General features: G+C 37.8%; 1 protein-coding gene across 1 annotated transcript; it reads left to right on the forward strand.

Moving 5' to 3' along the window:
* The first annotated feature begins 1,653 nt into the window (after positions 1 to 1,653).
* LOC103449820 (HVA22-like protein k) lies at positions 1,654 to 4,650 on the forward strand. The gene is made up of 8 exons (XM_008389141.4): positions 1,654 to 1,762; positions 1,852 to 1,910; positions 2,018 to 2,115; positions 2,787 to 2,838; positions 3,383 to 3,446; positions 3,755 to 3,850; positions 4,102 to 4,174; positions 4,362 to 4,650. Exons 1-8 carry the CDS (start codon positions 1,745 to 1,747, stop codon positions 4,454 to 4,456), a joined length of 555 nt encoding a protein of 184 aa, XP_008387363.1. The 5' UTR covers positions 1,654 to 1,744; the 3' UTR covers positions 4,457 to 4,650.
* Positions 4,651 to 14,462: the final 9,812 nt, after the last annotated feature.

Below are 14,462 nucleotides of genomic sequence, written 5' to 3' on the forward strand. Positions count from 1 at the left end.
TCTTGAAGGTTGGGTTGACGAAGAACGAAGAGAGCTTTCTTGATCATTCGGGATTTACTTGGGAGCTTTGGAGTTTCAAAGCTTTAAGGTTTTGGTGTGAGGTGAATTGGTTATGAATTGGTTCCTTAAAATGAATGAAATGGCTTCTATTTATAGAATTTTCCAAAGTCTAATTTTGAATATATTATTCAGATGAAATAAATCGTTTCTGCCAGGTGTTGACACGTGTCCTGTTTGATGACTTTTCTGATGATTCTCGATTTTTCGTTGAGTCACCTGCTATGTGTAAAATTTATGTGACACATGAATGTTGAAATTTTAATTATTGATCAACATTTATTTCACCGAAATTTCGATGTCTACAGTATTTAAAAAAAAAACCCTACCCCCACACTCTCTCCCTCCCTTCATTAGTGCAAAAGCTTGGATCTTCCACTGAGGTAAAAGCTTACTGAAACCACATACACATTCAAACATCAAATCTTTCAAGAAATTAAGATAGAGATAGAGAGTCAGAAAGAAGAAAGAGAGAAAGAGAGTCCTTTGACACCATCGACAATGTCAAGGCCAAGATCCAAGCTAAGGAGGGCATCCCCCCGAACTAGCAGTGCCTCATCTTCATCGACAAACAGCTCGAGGACGCCCGAACCCTCGTCGATGGATATGGAGATGGAGGGAGGGAAATCGAGGATGGAGATGGTGGTGAAGGTGAATCGGCGTCAAGTTGCAACAATGGAGTCGGTGAAGGCTCTAGTAGAGAGGAAGAATAAACGGTAGTGGTGAATTGGACTAGAAGGAAAGCGAGAAGCAAAGGCGAGAGAAGTTTGATGAACCTTGACATTGTCGAAGGAGAAGGAGGAGGTGTCAACTCGAGGTGTTTGTTTCCTGAGAAAATGTGGATCGGATAAGAAAGTGAGAAGAGAAGAAGTTGAGATTTTGGGAAGTAGTTTTGAAATGGAGTGGAGAAGATCTGAATTTGAAAAGATGAGACCTCGGGAGAAGGGAAAAAGGGGACGACCGTGATTGAAAGGGATGATCGGGATTCAATAAACCAGTCGCTCTGGCACTCATCCAGCTGCTCTGCCGCTGCCTCTTATACCCGGACCAACGGCTTGCGCAGCATCATGCGTCGGAGGGAAATGGGGGTGGTAGTGGTTTGAGTTCAACATCGTCTTTCAATTTGAATTTTACTGAAACTTTGAAACTAATTGAATTGGGGTTTTCCTTTTGATCTGAAAGAACTGAACTTTAGGGTTTAAGAGTGGGGGATTGAATTGAAATATTGGGTTTGGGGATGATTTGATAGGACTATTTTGTTGTTTTGATTTGCAAGGGTTTTGGGTTTTTTCCTTCTTGTTTTTTTTAATACTTTATTTAATTAATTATTTTAATATTTTTTTAATGAAACGTGGCTCCCTGTCATTGTCCACATAAGCGCCACGTCATCAGTTAACGGCAGACTTAACAGTTTGATTAACGGATGTATGAGACTGTCCCAAAATTAACACTTTAGGTATGATTTTGGGACGAAAAAAATTAGATGTACTAAATGTTGAAAACCACGAAACATGAGGATAGTAAACTGAGATTTAGCCAAAATTTAAAGTTAATATATGATTTAACCAAGAATTAAAGGGTCATATTCCATGCTAAGTCACTTCCTTGGCGTTTCTCATTTAAGAAAACAAGGGCTAAAGTCTTTTTGGGTCTCTCTATTCCAAATATCTCGTACTTCACTGTAAACATGGCTCTACCAAGCGAGGTGAGCGATCTCTCTCTCTCTCTCTGTCTTCTGCGTGTTTGATCTTTCCTTCAACATTTAAAATCTAAAATCGTCGCTGGTTTGTGTAGGTCGGATTGCGGGTACTGCTTTACCCCTTTGGTTCCAACGTCCTTGTCCGGACCGCTTGGTAAGCAAACTTCTCTTTTGGGGGCTTTTTTTCTATCTTAATTAGTTTCTAGGTTTTAGGGTTATGTTTTTTTTTTTTCACTGTTTCTGTAATGGGTTTTTGTGCAGCTGCTCTGTGGGGATTGCTTTACCTGTTTACTCGACGTTTAAAGCTATTGAGAAGAAGGATCAAGAGGAGCAACAAAGAATGCTTCTTTATTGGGCAGGTTCGAAATCGATTTCACCAATTTTATATTCTTCCAGAATCCAAATACATTATCTGTCATTTTTTGTGTACTACTATATCGGTGTTTGCATATGCTTGAGAAATTAGACACTCACTAATGAATTGTTGATCGGTTTTCGATGAATTGACTGAAGCTACGATTTTATGTTACGATTAGTTATTGGGTTTTCGATGAATTGTGTGTGTAGATCTGATTTTAGTTATACCTTTTATGAGATCAGTATTGCAAATGCAAAGAATTTCCAGGAAAATGATTTATTCTGTTAACCTAAGAAAGCCTTCAAAGAGAAATTTTAGGGGAAAAAAAACAGTTGGGTGACCTTCTTATCTGGACGATATAAAAAGGTACAAAACAAGTAAATGATATGCTGAAGAACCCTACATTCCATGTTCAATGCCTTTAGATACCTAACTTTGGGAAACTTAAGGTACTAGGTTGGCATGGAGATACAGGACGACTAGAGAGGGTTTTATTCATGTGTGTATATGTTAAAATGGTCTGATCTGCAAGCTTCTTGTTTAGGTATTTGGGTCTTTTTCCCAGTTGTAGCTGCTGACTGCCATCCAGTGTAGTAGTTCACAGTTTATTTACATTCTCCAGGGTTTGTTTTATTCGTTTTTTTAATGGTGATTTTTTCTTGCTACTTGCAGCTTATGGATCTTTCAGTGTTGCAGAAGTATTTTCAGACAAAATTCTCTCCTGGTAAAGTTTTTCTATATAACATGATATTAGATCTGCATATATATGAATATAATGTATTTGCTGAAAGTTTTAACATAGATCTGTCTCTTTATATATAGTCTATTCACATGCATAGTGGTTAGATTTTCCCTGGTTCTAAGTATTTGAAGTAGGTACTTTTAGGATTTCATTGGTAGTATGATATGAAAAAGGTTATGATTAGGAAATAATATTAAGTTGATTTTCATTGTCTTCTATTAATTAGGCGGTGTCATAACTCTTTTGACAGACCTTAATTTGAAATGGAAATGAGATTGCCTACCACATATTTTTACCTTATTATCCCTTCTCTTCTCCCTCTCCTTCCTCTATTCAATTGTATCGTGGAAACAAGCACAGTTCATTGTTGCATTTGTTTTCATATTTCTGGATTTGTAAATGCGTTTAACAATGTGAAAAATGCTGCTAATTAGCAAGTGGTAATATCAAGTTTAAAAAGTTGTTTTACTGCTTTCCTGAATGTATTATTCTAATCTAATGATGGTTTTTTTCCACACTTCATTAGGTTTCCGCTCTACTACCATATGAAGTTTGCATTTCTTGTTTGGTTACAACTTCCAGCCTCAAATGTAAGCATGGATAAATTGCAGTTGGTTTCTAGTGCAAGTTTGCATTTCTTGTCTGATAGTATTGTCGGTTTTAGTTTGAGAAAACTTCCATTATTTACTTTTCTGATGAACTCGATGTCTTTTTTAATTAGATACCAGTTGTTGTTTTTTAAATTTTTATTCCAAAAGGAAAAACAATTTCAGAAGGTGAAGGCAAAGTTCATTGCATATGTTCAGTTATTCTTATCTTGTGAAGGCTGACCAGAAATACTACAAATAGCACTCTTTAAGCTCTTAGATAGCTTGGCTAACAGCTTGTTGTGTAACAGGGAGCAAGGCATTTGTATATGAACCATCTGCGTCCATTCTTTCAGAGACATCAAGTCCGACTTGATCAAGCTGTGGATTTTATTTATGGCCAAATGGTAATTACTCATCATGGATCTTTGACGTTCTTATGGAAGAATTGTTGTGTTAACCATGTTTGATAGTATTTTCCTGAAAACACTGATTTATTGTCAAATTGTTCTCGGCATTATGATGCCACTCCATAACTATTGAGATCTCAGTTATACAATAATATGATGACTCTACTTTTGACAACTTCCAAGTGCTGAGCTGCTAAGGCTTGTATGAGTTGCGCATTATTGAGGTCTGATAGATTCTTAATTTGCAGACTAAATTCATCAGCTCACACCAAGGAGAATTACAGTTTGCAAAGGCACTTTTCATGAAGATTGTGGCTTCAGGTATGAATGGAATTTATTTGTAGTTTGCCGCTATCTCAAGACTAGATATTAGTGACTCTTTTCTATGATTTTTAAATGAAAAAACACGTTTTAGTTAGGTTAGGGTTAAACATCGATACAATCAATTTACTCTGAACATAAAATATGTGGTGGCTTGTAACCTACATATACTTTCTTTATGGAGCAGTTAGGGGCATCGTCCCAGGGCAAAGGCAATCAAATCGTGCGATCGAAGGCCCTGCGAAAGAGAGTCAAGACACTGAATCAGATATAGATGAGTAGATCAGTAAAGCATTCTCCACAGGCACCAACATGTTTGATAGATTTGGTAGTTAATGTGTTAAAAGGCTTTTTTTTTTCTTTTTTCCTTTTCGGGTCGTAATTGACCTTGTACATAATATAATACACATAATTTCTCTTGCTAGTTGCTTGTGGAACCCTAGTTCTCGTACAAGAAGTGAGACCTTTGACTACGATTCTTGGCATGACTTGTACTTATTTTTTTCACCATGCCTTAACTTCCAGTTTTTTATTTCATTAAAATTTCATTGGACAAATTGTTCCATGATTATGATTTCCGGCAGTTGTAAAACTCGTTGGTGCTTTATCATGCCAATTGTCATTTATTTTAGTAGTCTCTTTTTTAGGTTCAAATCTCATGGACGTCTTATCTTCTTTTTATCCTTTTTCCTTTTTTTATTTTTTATTTTATTTTTTTATTATGTTTTTTGGTGTGATACAAGCAAGATATTGAGCAACTGGAGAATTCAACTTGTGACTTTGGATCCGGTGGTGGATATTTTTTAGGCTTAAATGCCAAAATGGTCCTTGTATTATATTCATATGGTCAATATAGTTTCTGTATTTTCGATTTGGCTAATTTAGTCATTGTGTTTATTTCTGTTAGCCAATTAAGGACATCTCATTCAATCTATGCTAAAAAATTATAAGATGTTGTGACATGTTCTAATACATATTGTGATTGTGTAAATCTTAAGTAGAGATAGATTAGGAATCCTTTGGGATCTAAAAGATCTTACCTAATAGACTTTGTATTATTTGGGGAGTAAGTTTCTCTCCTTCTTATGCACAAGGATTGAGGAATTAACACACAATTCCTTAAGTCTATTCTCCACTCTCTTTCTCACCATGCCGCACGCCTCAATTAAATATAGACCACAACACGTTATCAGCATGCTCTTCATGCTGTGCTAAAGAGATTTTATTCGTCTTCAATTAGGGGAGTATTACATTTCAATTATTTTTAATTGATTAAATTTTGATTTTATTGAATTCATATGCTTTTATTGATTAAATTTATTTTTCTTGTGTTGAACATGATCCAAGCTTTGAAGATGGAAAACCAAAATTGAAACTCCTACAAACCCGTTCACAATATTCATCATGCAATCCATATTCTTCTAAAACAACGGTGTTTATCTTGATATTTTTCAACCTTGATTGCATGAACCTTCACCATAATGCATGACCCAACGTTACGATTTACGAATTTTAGATTCTACATAAATTTTTTATGCATTATATCCATAATATTGCTATTATGTGAATTGAATATGTGTGAATAAGCAAGAAAAAGAAAGAATAAAGCAAGCCCTAGAACTTGACTAGGGCTTGGAAACATGGATATATATGTTTCAGATTTGGGCCTAATTTATGGGAGCCCAATGCTTGAGCACTGAGCTCACGCTGGACCTGTGTCTACACCATGGCTTGAAGCCCACGGTTGTACCAAGCCGCGAAGCCCAATTGGGCCACGCAGCTCATGGCCCCACCGTACGGAATTACATTGTTTATGACGTCTTATTCCCTTAACCCCCTGCACCTCGACAGAATCGAGGATTGCGCCCGCATCCGTAACCATCACCAAATCTGGATGATTGCAGGACCATGGTGATATAGAAGTTGTCCACCACCGTCGATCTCGACGATGGAGATCAATTTTCCCAGTTGAAACACTTCATTGGATTTCTTTAGACACCCATTGCAATTCATGGAGCCTCTCCAGCTGTCTTCTGCCATCTTGTTTTTTGAGATTCTATGGGGACAAGCATGGATCGACGGCCTTGACCTCTGTGAACCATGCTCGCTGCCTTCCCTTATGACGTCGTTGGCCTCCATTGTTTCCAGACGAAACCCCTCACCTATCGTAAATGGGCTCGGATCTCATGCCTTAGAGGCCTTGGGCCTGTACTTTTCTCGAACCACACCCAACAAACAGCCCCAGTGTTGGGCTTAGGACCTCGTGACCCGTTTTGGTTTTTAGACCTGCTGCATTAATAGCCAGCCTATCAGCCTATTCCGGGCTTTGAGCTCATTCTTTTATTTTTCTGGGCTTTCAACCTTTTTTTTTTTTTCAAGTTGGACCTGTAGTCCAATTCGTGTGAAAAAAAAAATGTTTTCTTTTGGGTCTATTTACTTTAGCCCATGAAAAACTACCCCATTTAATAGGAGTTGTTTTTCACTTTTTCTTTCTTAGCCCATATTTGGGCCTGAGTTCTGTTAACCCAATTTTTTTTTCTTGCTGACCCACCGTCAAGCTGATTAAAATAATAATTTTTGGACTTGAAGCTATATACCTTTTTTAGGGTCGTTTCCCTAAACTTTCACACAAAAGGTCCCAAAGCTACCCACTATTAATATATTTGTTTTCTTTTTATATGTTATGTCTTGTATATATTGCATTTGTTTGCAAGTTTTATGAACTTGAAGTTCATACTTCCAAACCCGAAATTTCACAAAAGTGTCATAGAAACCTAAAGTTTCTTAATGCGCAACACTCATGTTAAGACCTGAAGTTCTCCATGCTTAAATCTGTTTAAACCAAACCATGTCTTAGAACCTGAATGTTCTAACTTTGATGTTGATGGAAATTTTATTTCCTAAAACACCAATCATATTCTTGTTTTCACCATTCAGCGTATTGTCAAACCCTAACAAGTTCGATTTCACTTATTTGGAAGTTTCGGAAAAAAACTACTTTATATGGATACAAGACGTGACACCTCGCTTGACTACGACTAGTTGCGAAATCATTGTAGCCTGTTATGGTGTGGAAGAGCTGAATATGCCTCCGCCATGATCTTCATTTGAAGACTAATGCTTAAAGCATATCAAATGGAAGTACCTCACTACCAAGGACTCCATGGCTCTTTGACTCGCTCCTATGAACCGTTTCAAATCATTCAAAGATGAATTCTTGCTCGAAGCAAGATATGATTGAAACCTTTTACGTCCATGAAAAGATACAATTATGAAGTTTATATCCGATTGAATTTTAACTGAAAGAAAATCTTTCTCGTCCTTTTATATCTAAATTGCTCCTGAAGTAGCAGTATAGAGAGTGGAAGTTTATCAAATTCTTGGATCTGATTACTACCACACTTGTGAGAGAAAGGCACCCTAGCAATTCGGCTAAGAGGTACCGAACGGTTAAACCCAGTTTCGACTGGAGTCTACCGAATGGTGGTGCCTTGCTTCGGCAGGGATGCACCGACATGCATGCTTTGTTTCGACAAAGATGCACCAAAGGGCATGTTCTGCTTTGGCAGAGGTGCACCAAACGGTATTGCTCTGCTTTGGTAGAGGCGTACCGAACAAACCTCTTTAGTTTCGACTGGAGCCTACCGAACCCAAGTCTGGGTCTGTCTCTCCCTCACAATCTAATTTCAAGTTTGTTTTACAACATATGGTAAAATTAGGGCCTGCCAAGATATGGTATTATGCCCGCATCATGATCCTTAGTAAAAACCTAAAACTTCAAGAATAAGGGATAATATTCCTGAACCTCAATCATGCAGAATCTAATTCCGTTTGGACGAAATAAATCATTCGTTTTGCACTTGTCTGTACCCCTACCAATGTTGTTGATGAGTACCATCCCCGTAGTCAATTCGTGAGACTAATTTTGATCCACCTAACACATTTGAAAGAGCAAAATTTGACATAGAAGGCCTATTGGCCGAACCCCCTTGTATATTTGGTTTACTTTGTAACAATTTATTTTACGAATTTAAGATTGGTGTTTGGATGTCACTATTATTCTCGAATAAGAGTTAATTACCAAAAATTACCACATGTGACTAATACAATTAACTCATGCTTAGGTATGTTTTGTGGGAAGTTAGTTGTATGGTTTTATGCTAAATTCATACCTAGTCACCCCTTGACAACCCCTTCAGGCTTATCCAACCTGATTATGGGGCATGGCACTGCCCTATATTGTCCAAGGGTACTAATTTTACCATAAAGGGAAGCCTTATACTCACTTCGTTCTGGAAGAACGCTTTTTTTTTTTAGCTTTAACGATATTTGAAAGAATTATTACCATATTGAAACCAATGTAGAAAATGGAGTGAAATTCCTTTGCACTTCCTATGAATATGGCCAAAAGCATATTCTAGAGAATATGGAATGCCTAACGAGTGGATTACACGCATGTAGGCCCACTGTGTAGCCGGCCAGAAGCCTAAGATTTCAAGGGAATTTTCGCTATGGATGTACGATTGGGATATCTAGGATGATTTGTAATGTGCCATTTTGGGCATCCTCTTAACAGAAGTAAAGACATCATACCTGGAAGCATACCATGCTTTAGCACCCTCCATTTTTTCTACAAAGGATTCAAGGGGACATTTGTGGATTGATTCAACCACCCTGCTAACCATTTATATACTTTATGGTATTGGTTAATGCTTCTACATGTTGATCACACGTGTGGCTATTATCCACAAGCTGCATTTTCCACACTGGTGGCTCAGATTAATAAGCTCAGGGTTCACCGCCCTGATTATATGATTAAATTTATTTGATTGGATAAGTTGGATAATTTACATCAAAAACTTTCTATGGATATTCCATGACGAGGTTGGGTTTTGAAGTTGAAGATCAAGTACCCTATGTTCATGCCCATAATTCATTAAACGCCTTCAAATGATTACGCGATCGTTGGTCATACGTACCAAGTTTCCAATCTCTGCTTGGGGCCATGCAATATTGCAAACAGCCATGTTGGTCCGCTTAAGGCTAGTTACGACCCAACCTTATAAAGCGCGTGTCAGTTGATTACTAGATACGAACCCAACATATCGCATCTACGCGTCTTTGGTTGTGCAGTCTATGTGCCATTTACGCGGCCCTATACGTACAAAAAAAAAGGGTTCTCAAAGAAGGATGGAAATCTATGTCGGTTATGATTCTCCTTTTAAAATTCGTTACTTAGAACCTTTGACAGGCAATCTCTTTACCGCTTGTTTTACGGATTGTCACTTTTATGAAACAGTCTTCCTGCCGTTATGGGGAGATAAGAACGTCAATGTTCCTAAAGAACGACACAAATTATCATGGACGTCCCCACTATGTCTCACCTCGATCCCAATCTAGATCATCAGAGTCTAACAAGACATTTCTTCTAATTTAGCAAAAGTGACGAGATCACATATACCAGATGCAAATGTGCCTACAAAGATGAATGTGCCAAATGTATGATGTACCTTCATCCCTGAAAGCAGTAATGCCACTACTATGGCCTACCCTCGTACATTGGCGGCTATCCAATCAATTTGTCCTGCGCCAAAAGCGTGGCAGATCACTTAGTTTGAAGGATTCACTTCCTCAAAAATGGAGAAACATGGCACAAATGAATCCTCCCCTCGATCGTTGTCTCAATCATTTCCATATCATGAGATTAAATCTGAATTACTCCTGAGACTTGAAGTTCTTGGTCCAGTATACTAGTTTGGATGAGATATGAAATTGGAATGAGATTATCATAGATGATGTTTCATTTATATGATAACTACCAACATAAATGAAAAGCGACGATAACCAACCGCGTTCCATTGATTAGTGTTAATGTAAAACTGATTGGTCAACTAGAAGAATCAATTCATGATGAATGAGATGAACTAAATAGTGCGATATGACGACTTGTGGCGCAAGGCTTTTCTCACACGCCCTATGATTGATTGCAGCATGACAAATGTGGTTGTAGTATCTCTAGGATCCTGATATGAAACCTACATGGAGTTTCCAAATGACTTACATGTACTTATTCAAATAGTTCTATACCACAAGAACACCCTTTCGGTTTTGATGGCCTTCACTTTACGGATGTAGAACTATCCGGGCGGATGTGGTATACCAGTCTAAGTGAATATTTGATCAGTTAGGGATATATGCCCCTGCGTGTACAAAATTCGAAATTGCTAGAGTTGAGAAAACTGACTCGCACATAAAGTTGAACTTTAAGTTAAATGATCTTGGGAAAACTCAACATGACCTCGACTTGAAGTTTCAAGCTAGTTCTAATGGTATTTTGGTCCACCAGTCGAACTAGACCCTGAAGGTGTTACGTCCGAGAATACCTTGATCGTCTATACGTTAGATGCAAATGAGACCTTTACAAAGGATATGGAGCATAAGGTTCCATATTGGAACATAAGGCAACCATATCTAAGTATAATTGGCGTTTGTTGTACGTAGCTCAATGCACTAGATCGGACATCTTATGTGCTGATAATCTTTTGGCATAAAGCAGCACTGCGCCTACATGCCACCACCAAATTTGGTGTTAAAGACGTTTTTCCGTTACTACAGATTTAGGTTTATCTATCCCTATGCATCTCAGAATAGATCACGCCCCCTTGATATTCGTAATGATGCCTACCTTGTGGGGTTCACTGAATCATATTATCTATTTGACCACACAAGGTACATTCTCGAATGGTTATTTCTTTACCATTAAGGAACACCGCAATATCTTGGAGGTCCGTGATATAGACCTTTAGTTGTGAAACCTTTGAATCGTTCCAAGACTCACTGTATCTCATCACGTGAGAAATATGGTTGACAATTCTTGTTAAGCATATTCGAACTCCCTGCGATTTTCATCTATCGTTTAGTCCTAACAACGATCCATGAAGACAACATTGTATATATCGATTAGATCATGATACATCTAACAAGTCAACACCAAGCATATTATGTCTACATCAGCATGAGCATCAGAAGATTAAAGTCAAGCAGTCCGATCCCAAGCAACCTTGTTGACCTCTACATGGAATCAATGTCGAAGTCTACCTTCCAGAAGCTTGTTCGAGTAATTGGTATGCATAACTTTCTCATTTGCAATGCTTGTAGTTTCATTTGGAAGTTATGTCAAACTCGGGGGGAGTATCCAAAAGTATACTCACTTGACCTTAATGTACTATTTTTCCCTACGCTTAGAAGCATTTTTTCCCACTGGATTTTTGCTACCTGACTAGGTTTTGACGAGGCACCCATCCTGAGTTGATCATACCCTTGATAGCACTCTACATGTGTCCTAAAAAAGTATAGTTTTGACTTAATGCAACTTATCACTTTTGTCCTTTGAATATGAGTTTTTGTCCCGCCTTGTGTTTTGTCATAGCGAGGTTTTGTGAGTTTTACCACCCATGCATTCTTCCGTTTGTTTTGAGACTCGCATTCATTACTTGTGCCTACTAGACGAGACAACTTCATCAAACTGCTTCTACATTTGCCTGAAGATCCGATGCGCCATCTACTTGAGTATTTGCACACTCAAAGGGGAGTGTTGTGACATATGTTCTAATACATATTGTGATTGTGTAAATCCTAAGTAGAGATAAATTAGGAATCCTTTAGGATCTAGAAGATCTTTCCTAATAGACTTTGTATGACTTGGAGCAAGTTTCTCTCATCCTTATTACTATAAATAAAAGCATAAGGACTGGAGAATGAACACACAATTACTCAAGTCTATTCTCCACTCTCTTTCTCACCATGCTGCACCCCTCAGTTAAATATAGGCCACAACATAAGAGATATAATTACTCTTTCTCTTTATAGAAAAATGCAAATCAATGAGAAATAACACATATAAGAGATAAAACTTCCAATCTAAAAACTGAGTAAGGTTGTGACATAGAAAAGAGAGGGGGTAACGTTAGGGAAGAGGTCAGGGAGTTGGGAGGAGAATAATTTTTCTTCTAATTTTTAATTTAATTTAATTTTTAAATATTTTAAATCAAATAAATAATTTTATAAATAAGTTTATAATAATTTATAATTTTTTTTTTTACAGAAATTAGATGGAAATGTCCTTAATTGGATAACAGAGATAAACACAAAGACCAAATTGGCCGTCACGCAAATGTGACGTAGCCATGTGCGCAATGCGGAAGTGATAAGGATATGAAAATGTGAGTAAATAAAAATCAAACTAACTAATTTACACTAAACAAATATGTAAGTGTGAGTGAAGATATTTAAGTATAGTTACACTTATTCAGAGCGTAGGTAACCTAAGTGCAGTTTAGTAGGTCAAGTACTAATTATACAATACCAGAGAGATCATCCTACATTGATTACAGTCTGTCAGAACCACTGTCAACTCCTCGTAAGCCACCAATAAGCAAGCCTACCTAGAACTTGGAGAGGCGCAAAACAAAAAGTGTGAGTGGGCAAAAATAAAGTTTTTCAAAACCATTTCTCTTTTTCAAAAAATAATAATCCCTTGTCGTAAAACCCATATAATTTCCCAGAAAATAAAATAAATACATATATCGAAACCATACTTGAAATACCAAAATCCACATGTATGCCATGTCAAATATCTTAACATAATGAATAAATAAACCAAGTGAAGTAAATCAATGAAAAGTGATATGCCAGCCGAATCCACCTATTGTGGCATGTATGGCTAAACCTATAGCTCATCAAGTATGCCTGCACATGAGTCGGAACCATCTAATGTGGTCTGTACGACAGGGCTAGGTGTAATAAGTACGCTCAAGTGCTACGATCACGTGAAGGCTGTGCGATAAATCGCGGGTCACCTACGAGTCGGAACCATCTATTGTGGTCTGTATGACAGGGTTGTGCACCAACTTGGATCCAAGGTGAGCGTGAGGTGCGGGAGGTGAACATCACGTGAAGGACTATGCCTTGGCCATGGGCGGGAGCACTAACACCGGGGTGCAGGTTTATGAGCTCTAAATGCATCTATATATAACCATCATAATGCAACTCACAATCAATAACACATATACTCACCTGGAACTTACCTAAGCGTCCACAACGTCAAATACTAACATACATAACTACTAATACATATTCTAAAATATAAAGCATTTGACATAGCATCTAAAATGCAAAATCATTTAAATAATTTTTTTCTGGGAAAAACGTAAGGCATATATACATATATTAAAAACCAAAAGCCCACTCACTGGTATGTGGCATGGTCGTAACCCCCGAGTCTCACCTGACTGCGTTCGTCCTCCGGAAACGTCTCACCTATATGGGAAACAACTATTTTAACATTAATTTTAAGCACATACTCAAAACTATGTAATATCTTCTCATACGTTGCTCAATTGAGGTGTTTGAATATACCATCGTGGCCTACTCAACACCACGAACATCCCCATATTTTTAGAAAAAAATTCTGATAACTCACGCTCCTTCACGCGCCGGCCAAGGCACGTGCCTGGCACGCTGACGGTAACCCTAACGCCGTTAGGGAATATTCTGTTAAATAATAGAATATACCGTTAAATATACTTGACGCCGTTAGGTATATTCCATCAAAATTGATGGAATATTCATCTTCTTCTCTGGTGGTTTGCCGGAATCCGTCGCCAGCCGCCGCTGCATTTGCCGGTTTCTGGAAAAACTTTAAACCTTAATATCTTTATTTCTCAACCAAATTTCATGAAATTTATATGGATTTAAAGCTTTCAACAAGGAGAACACATCGATACCTATTAAAACTCCAAAATCCAATAAAAATGGCTGGAAAATTTCTTGAAAACCGGCTATTCCTACAAACCCACTACCGAGCTTATTTCGACTTCCAAACTTAACCAAAACTAGTCTAACATCCTAGGGAAGTTGAATAATTACCTTACTAAGCCTCAAAACTAACTAAAACCTTCGCGATCACGTTGGAGAAAATTACACACCTTGCCGGAGCTCGGGTATCTCGAGTTCTATCAGTCCTCTCCTCAAACCAAGGGTAAGGCTCAACTCATGGGGTCGGGAGAAGTACGATAATACTAACCTTACACTCGATCTGTGAGGTTTTGAAAGGATTTGGGAGCTATGAGCTCGGGTTGTATGGAAAGAGAGAGTTCAAGAACTAGAGAGAGTGTGAAGGAAAAAGGGCACGTGTGTGTGTGTGTGTATGAAATTGGTCACCGGTTGGCCTAAATAAAAGGAAATAGGGCCTTGATTGGCCATAAGGTTTTAGGGATAACAATTGATC

This window comes from Malus domestica, chromosome 10, assembly GCF_042453785.1.
Source record: "Malus domestica chromosome 10, GDT2T_hap1".
Classification (NCBI taxonomy): Eukaryota; Viridiplantae; Streptophyta; class Magnoliopsida; order Rosales; family Rosaceae; genus Malus; species Malus domestica.

Coding starts and splice junctions, on each gene's coding strand:
- LOC103449820 (XM_008389141.4), top strand. Junction 1,911..2,017: donor GTCCTTGTCCGGACCGCTTG/GTAAGCAAACTT, acceptor GTTTTTGTGCAG/CTGCTCTGTGGGGATTGCTT. Junction 3,447..3,754: donor TACAACTTCCAGCCTCAAAT/GTAAGCATGGAT, acceptor GTTGTGTAACAG/GGAGCAAGGCATTTGTATAT.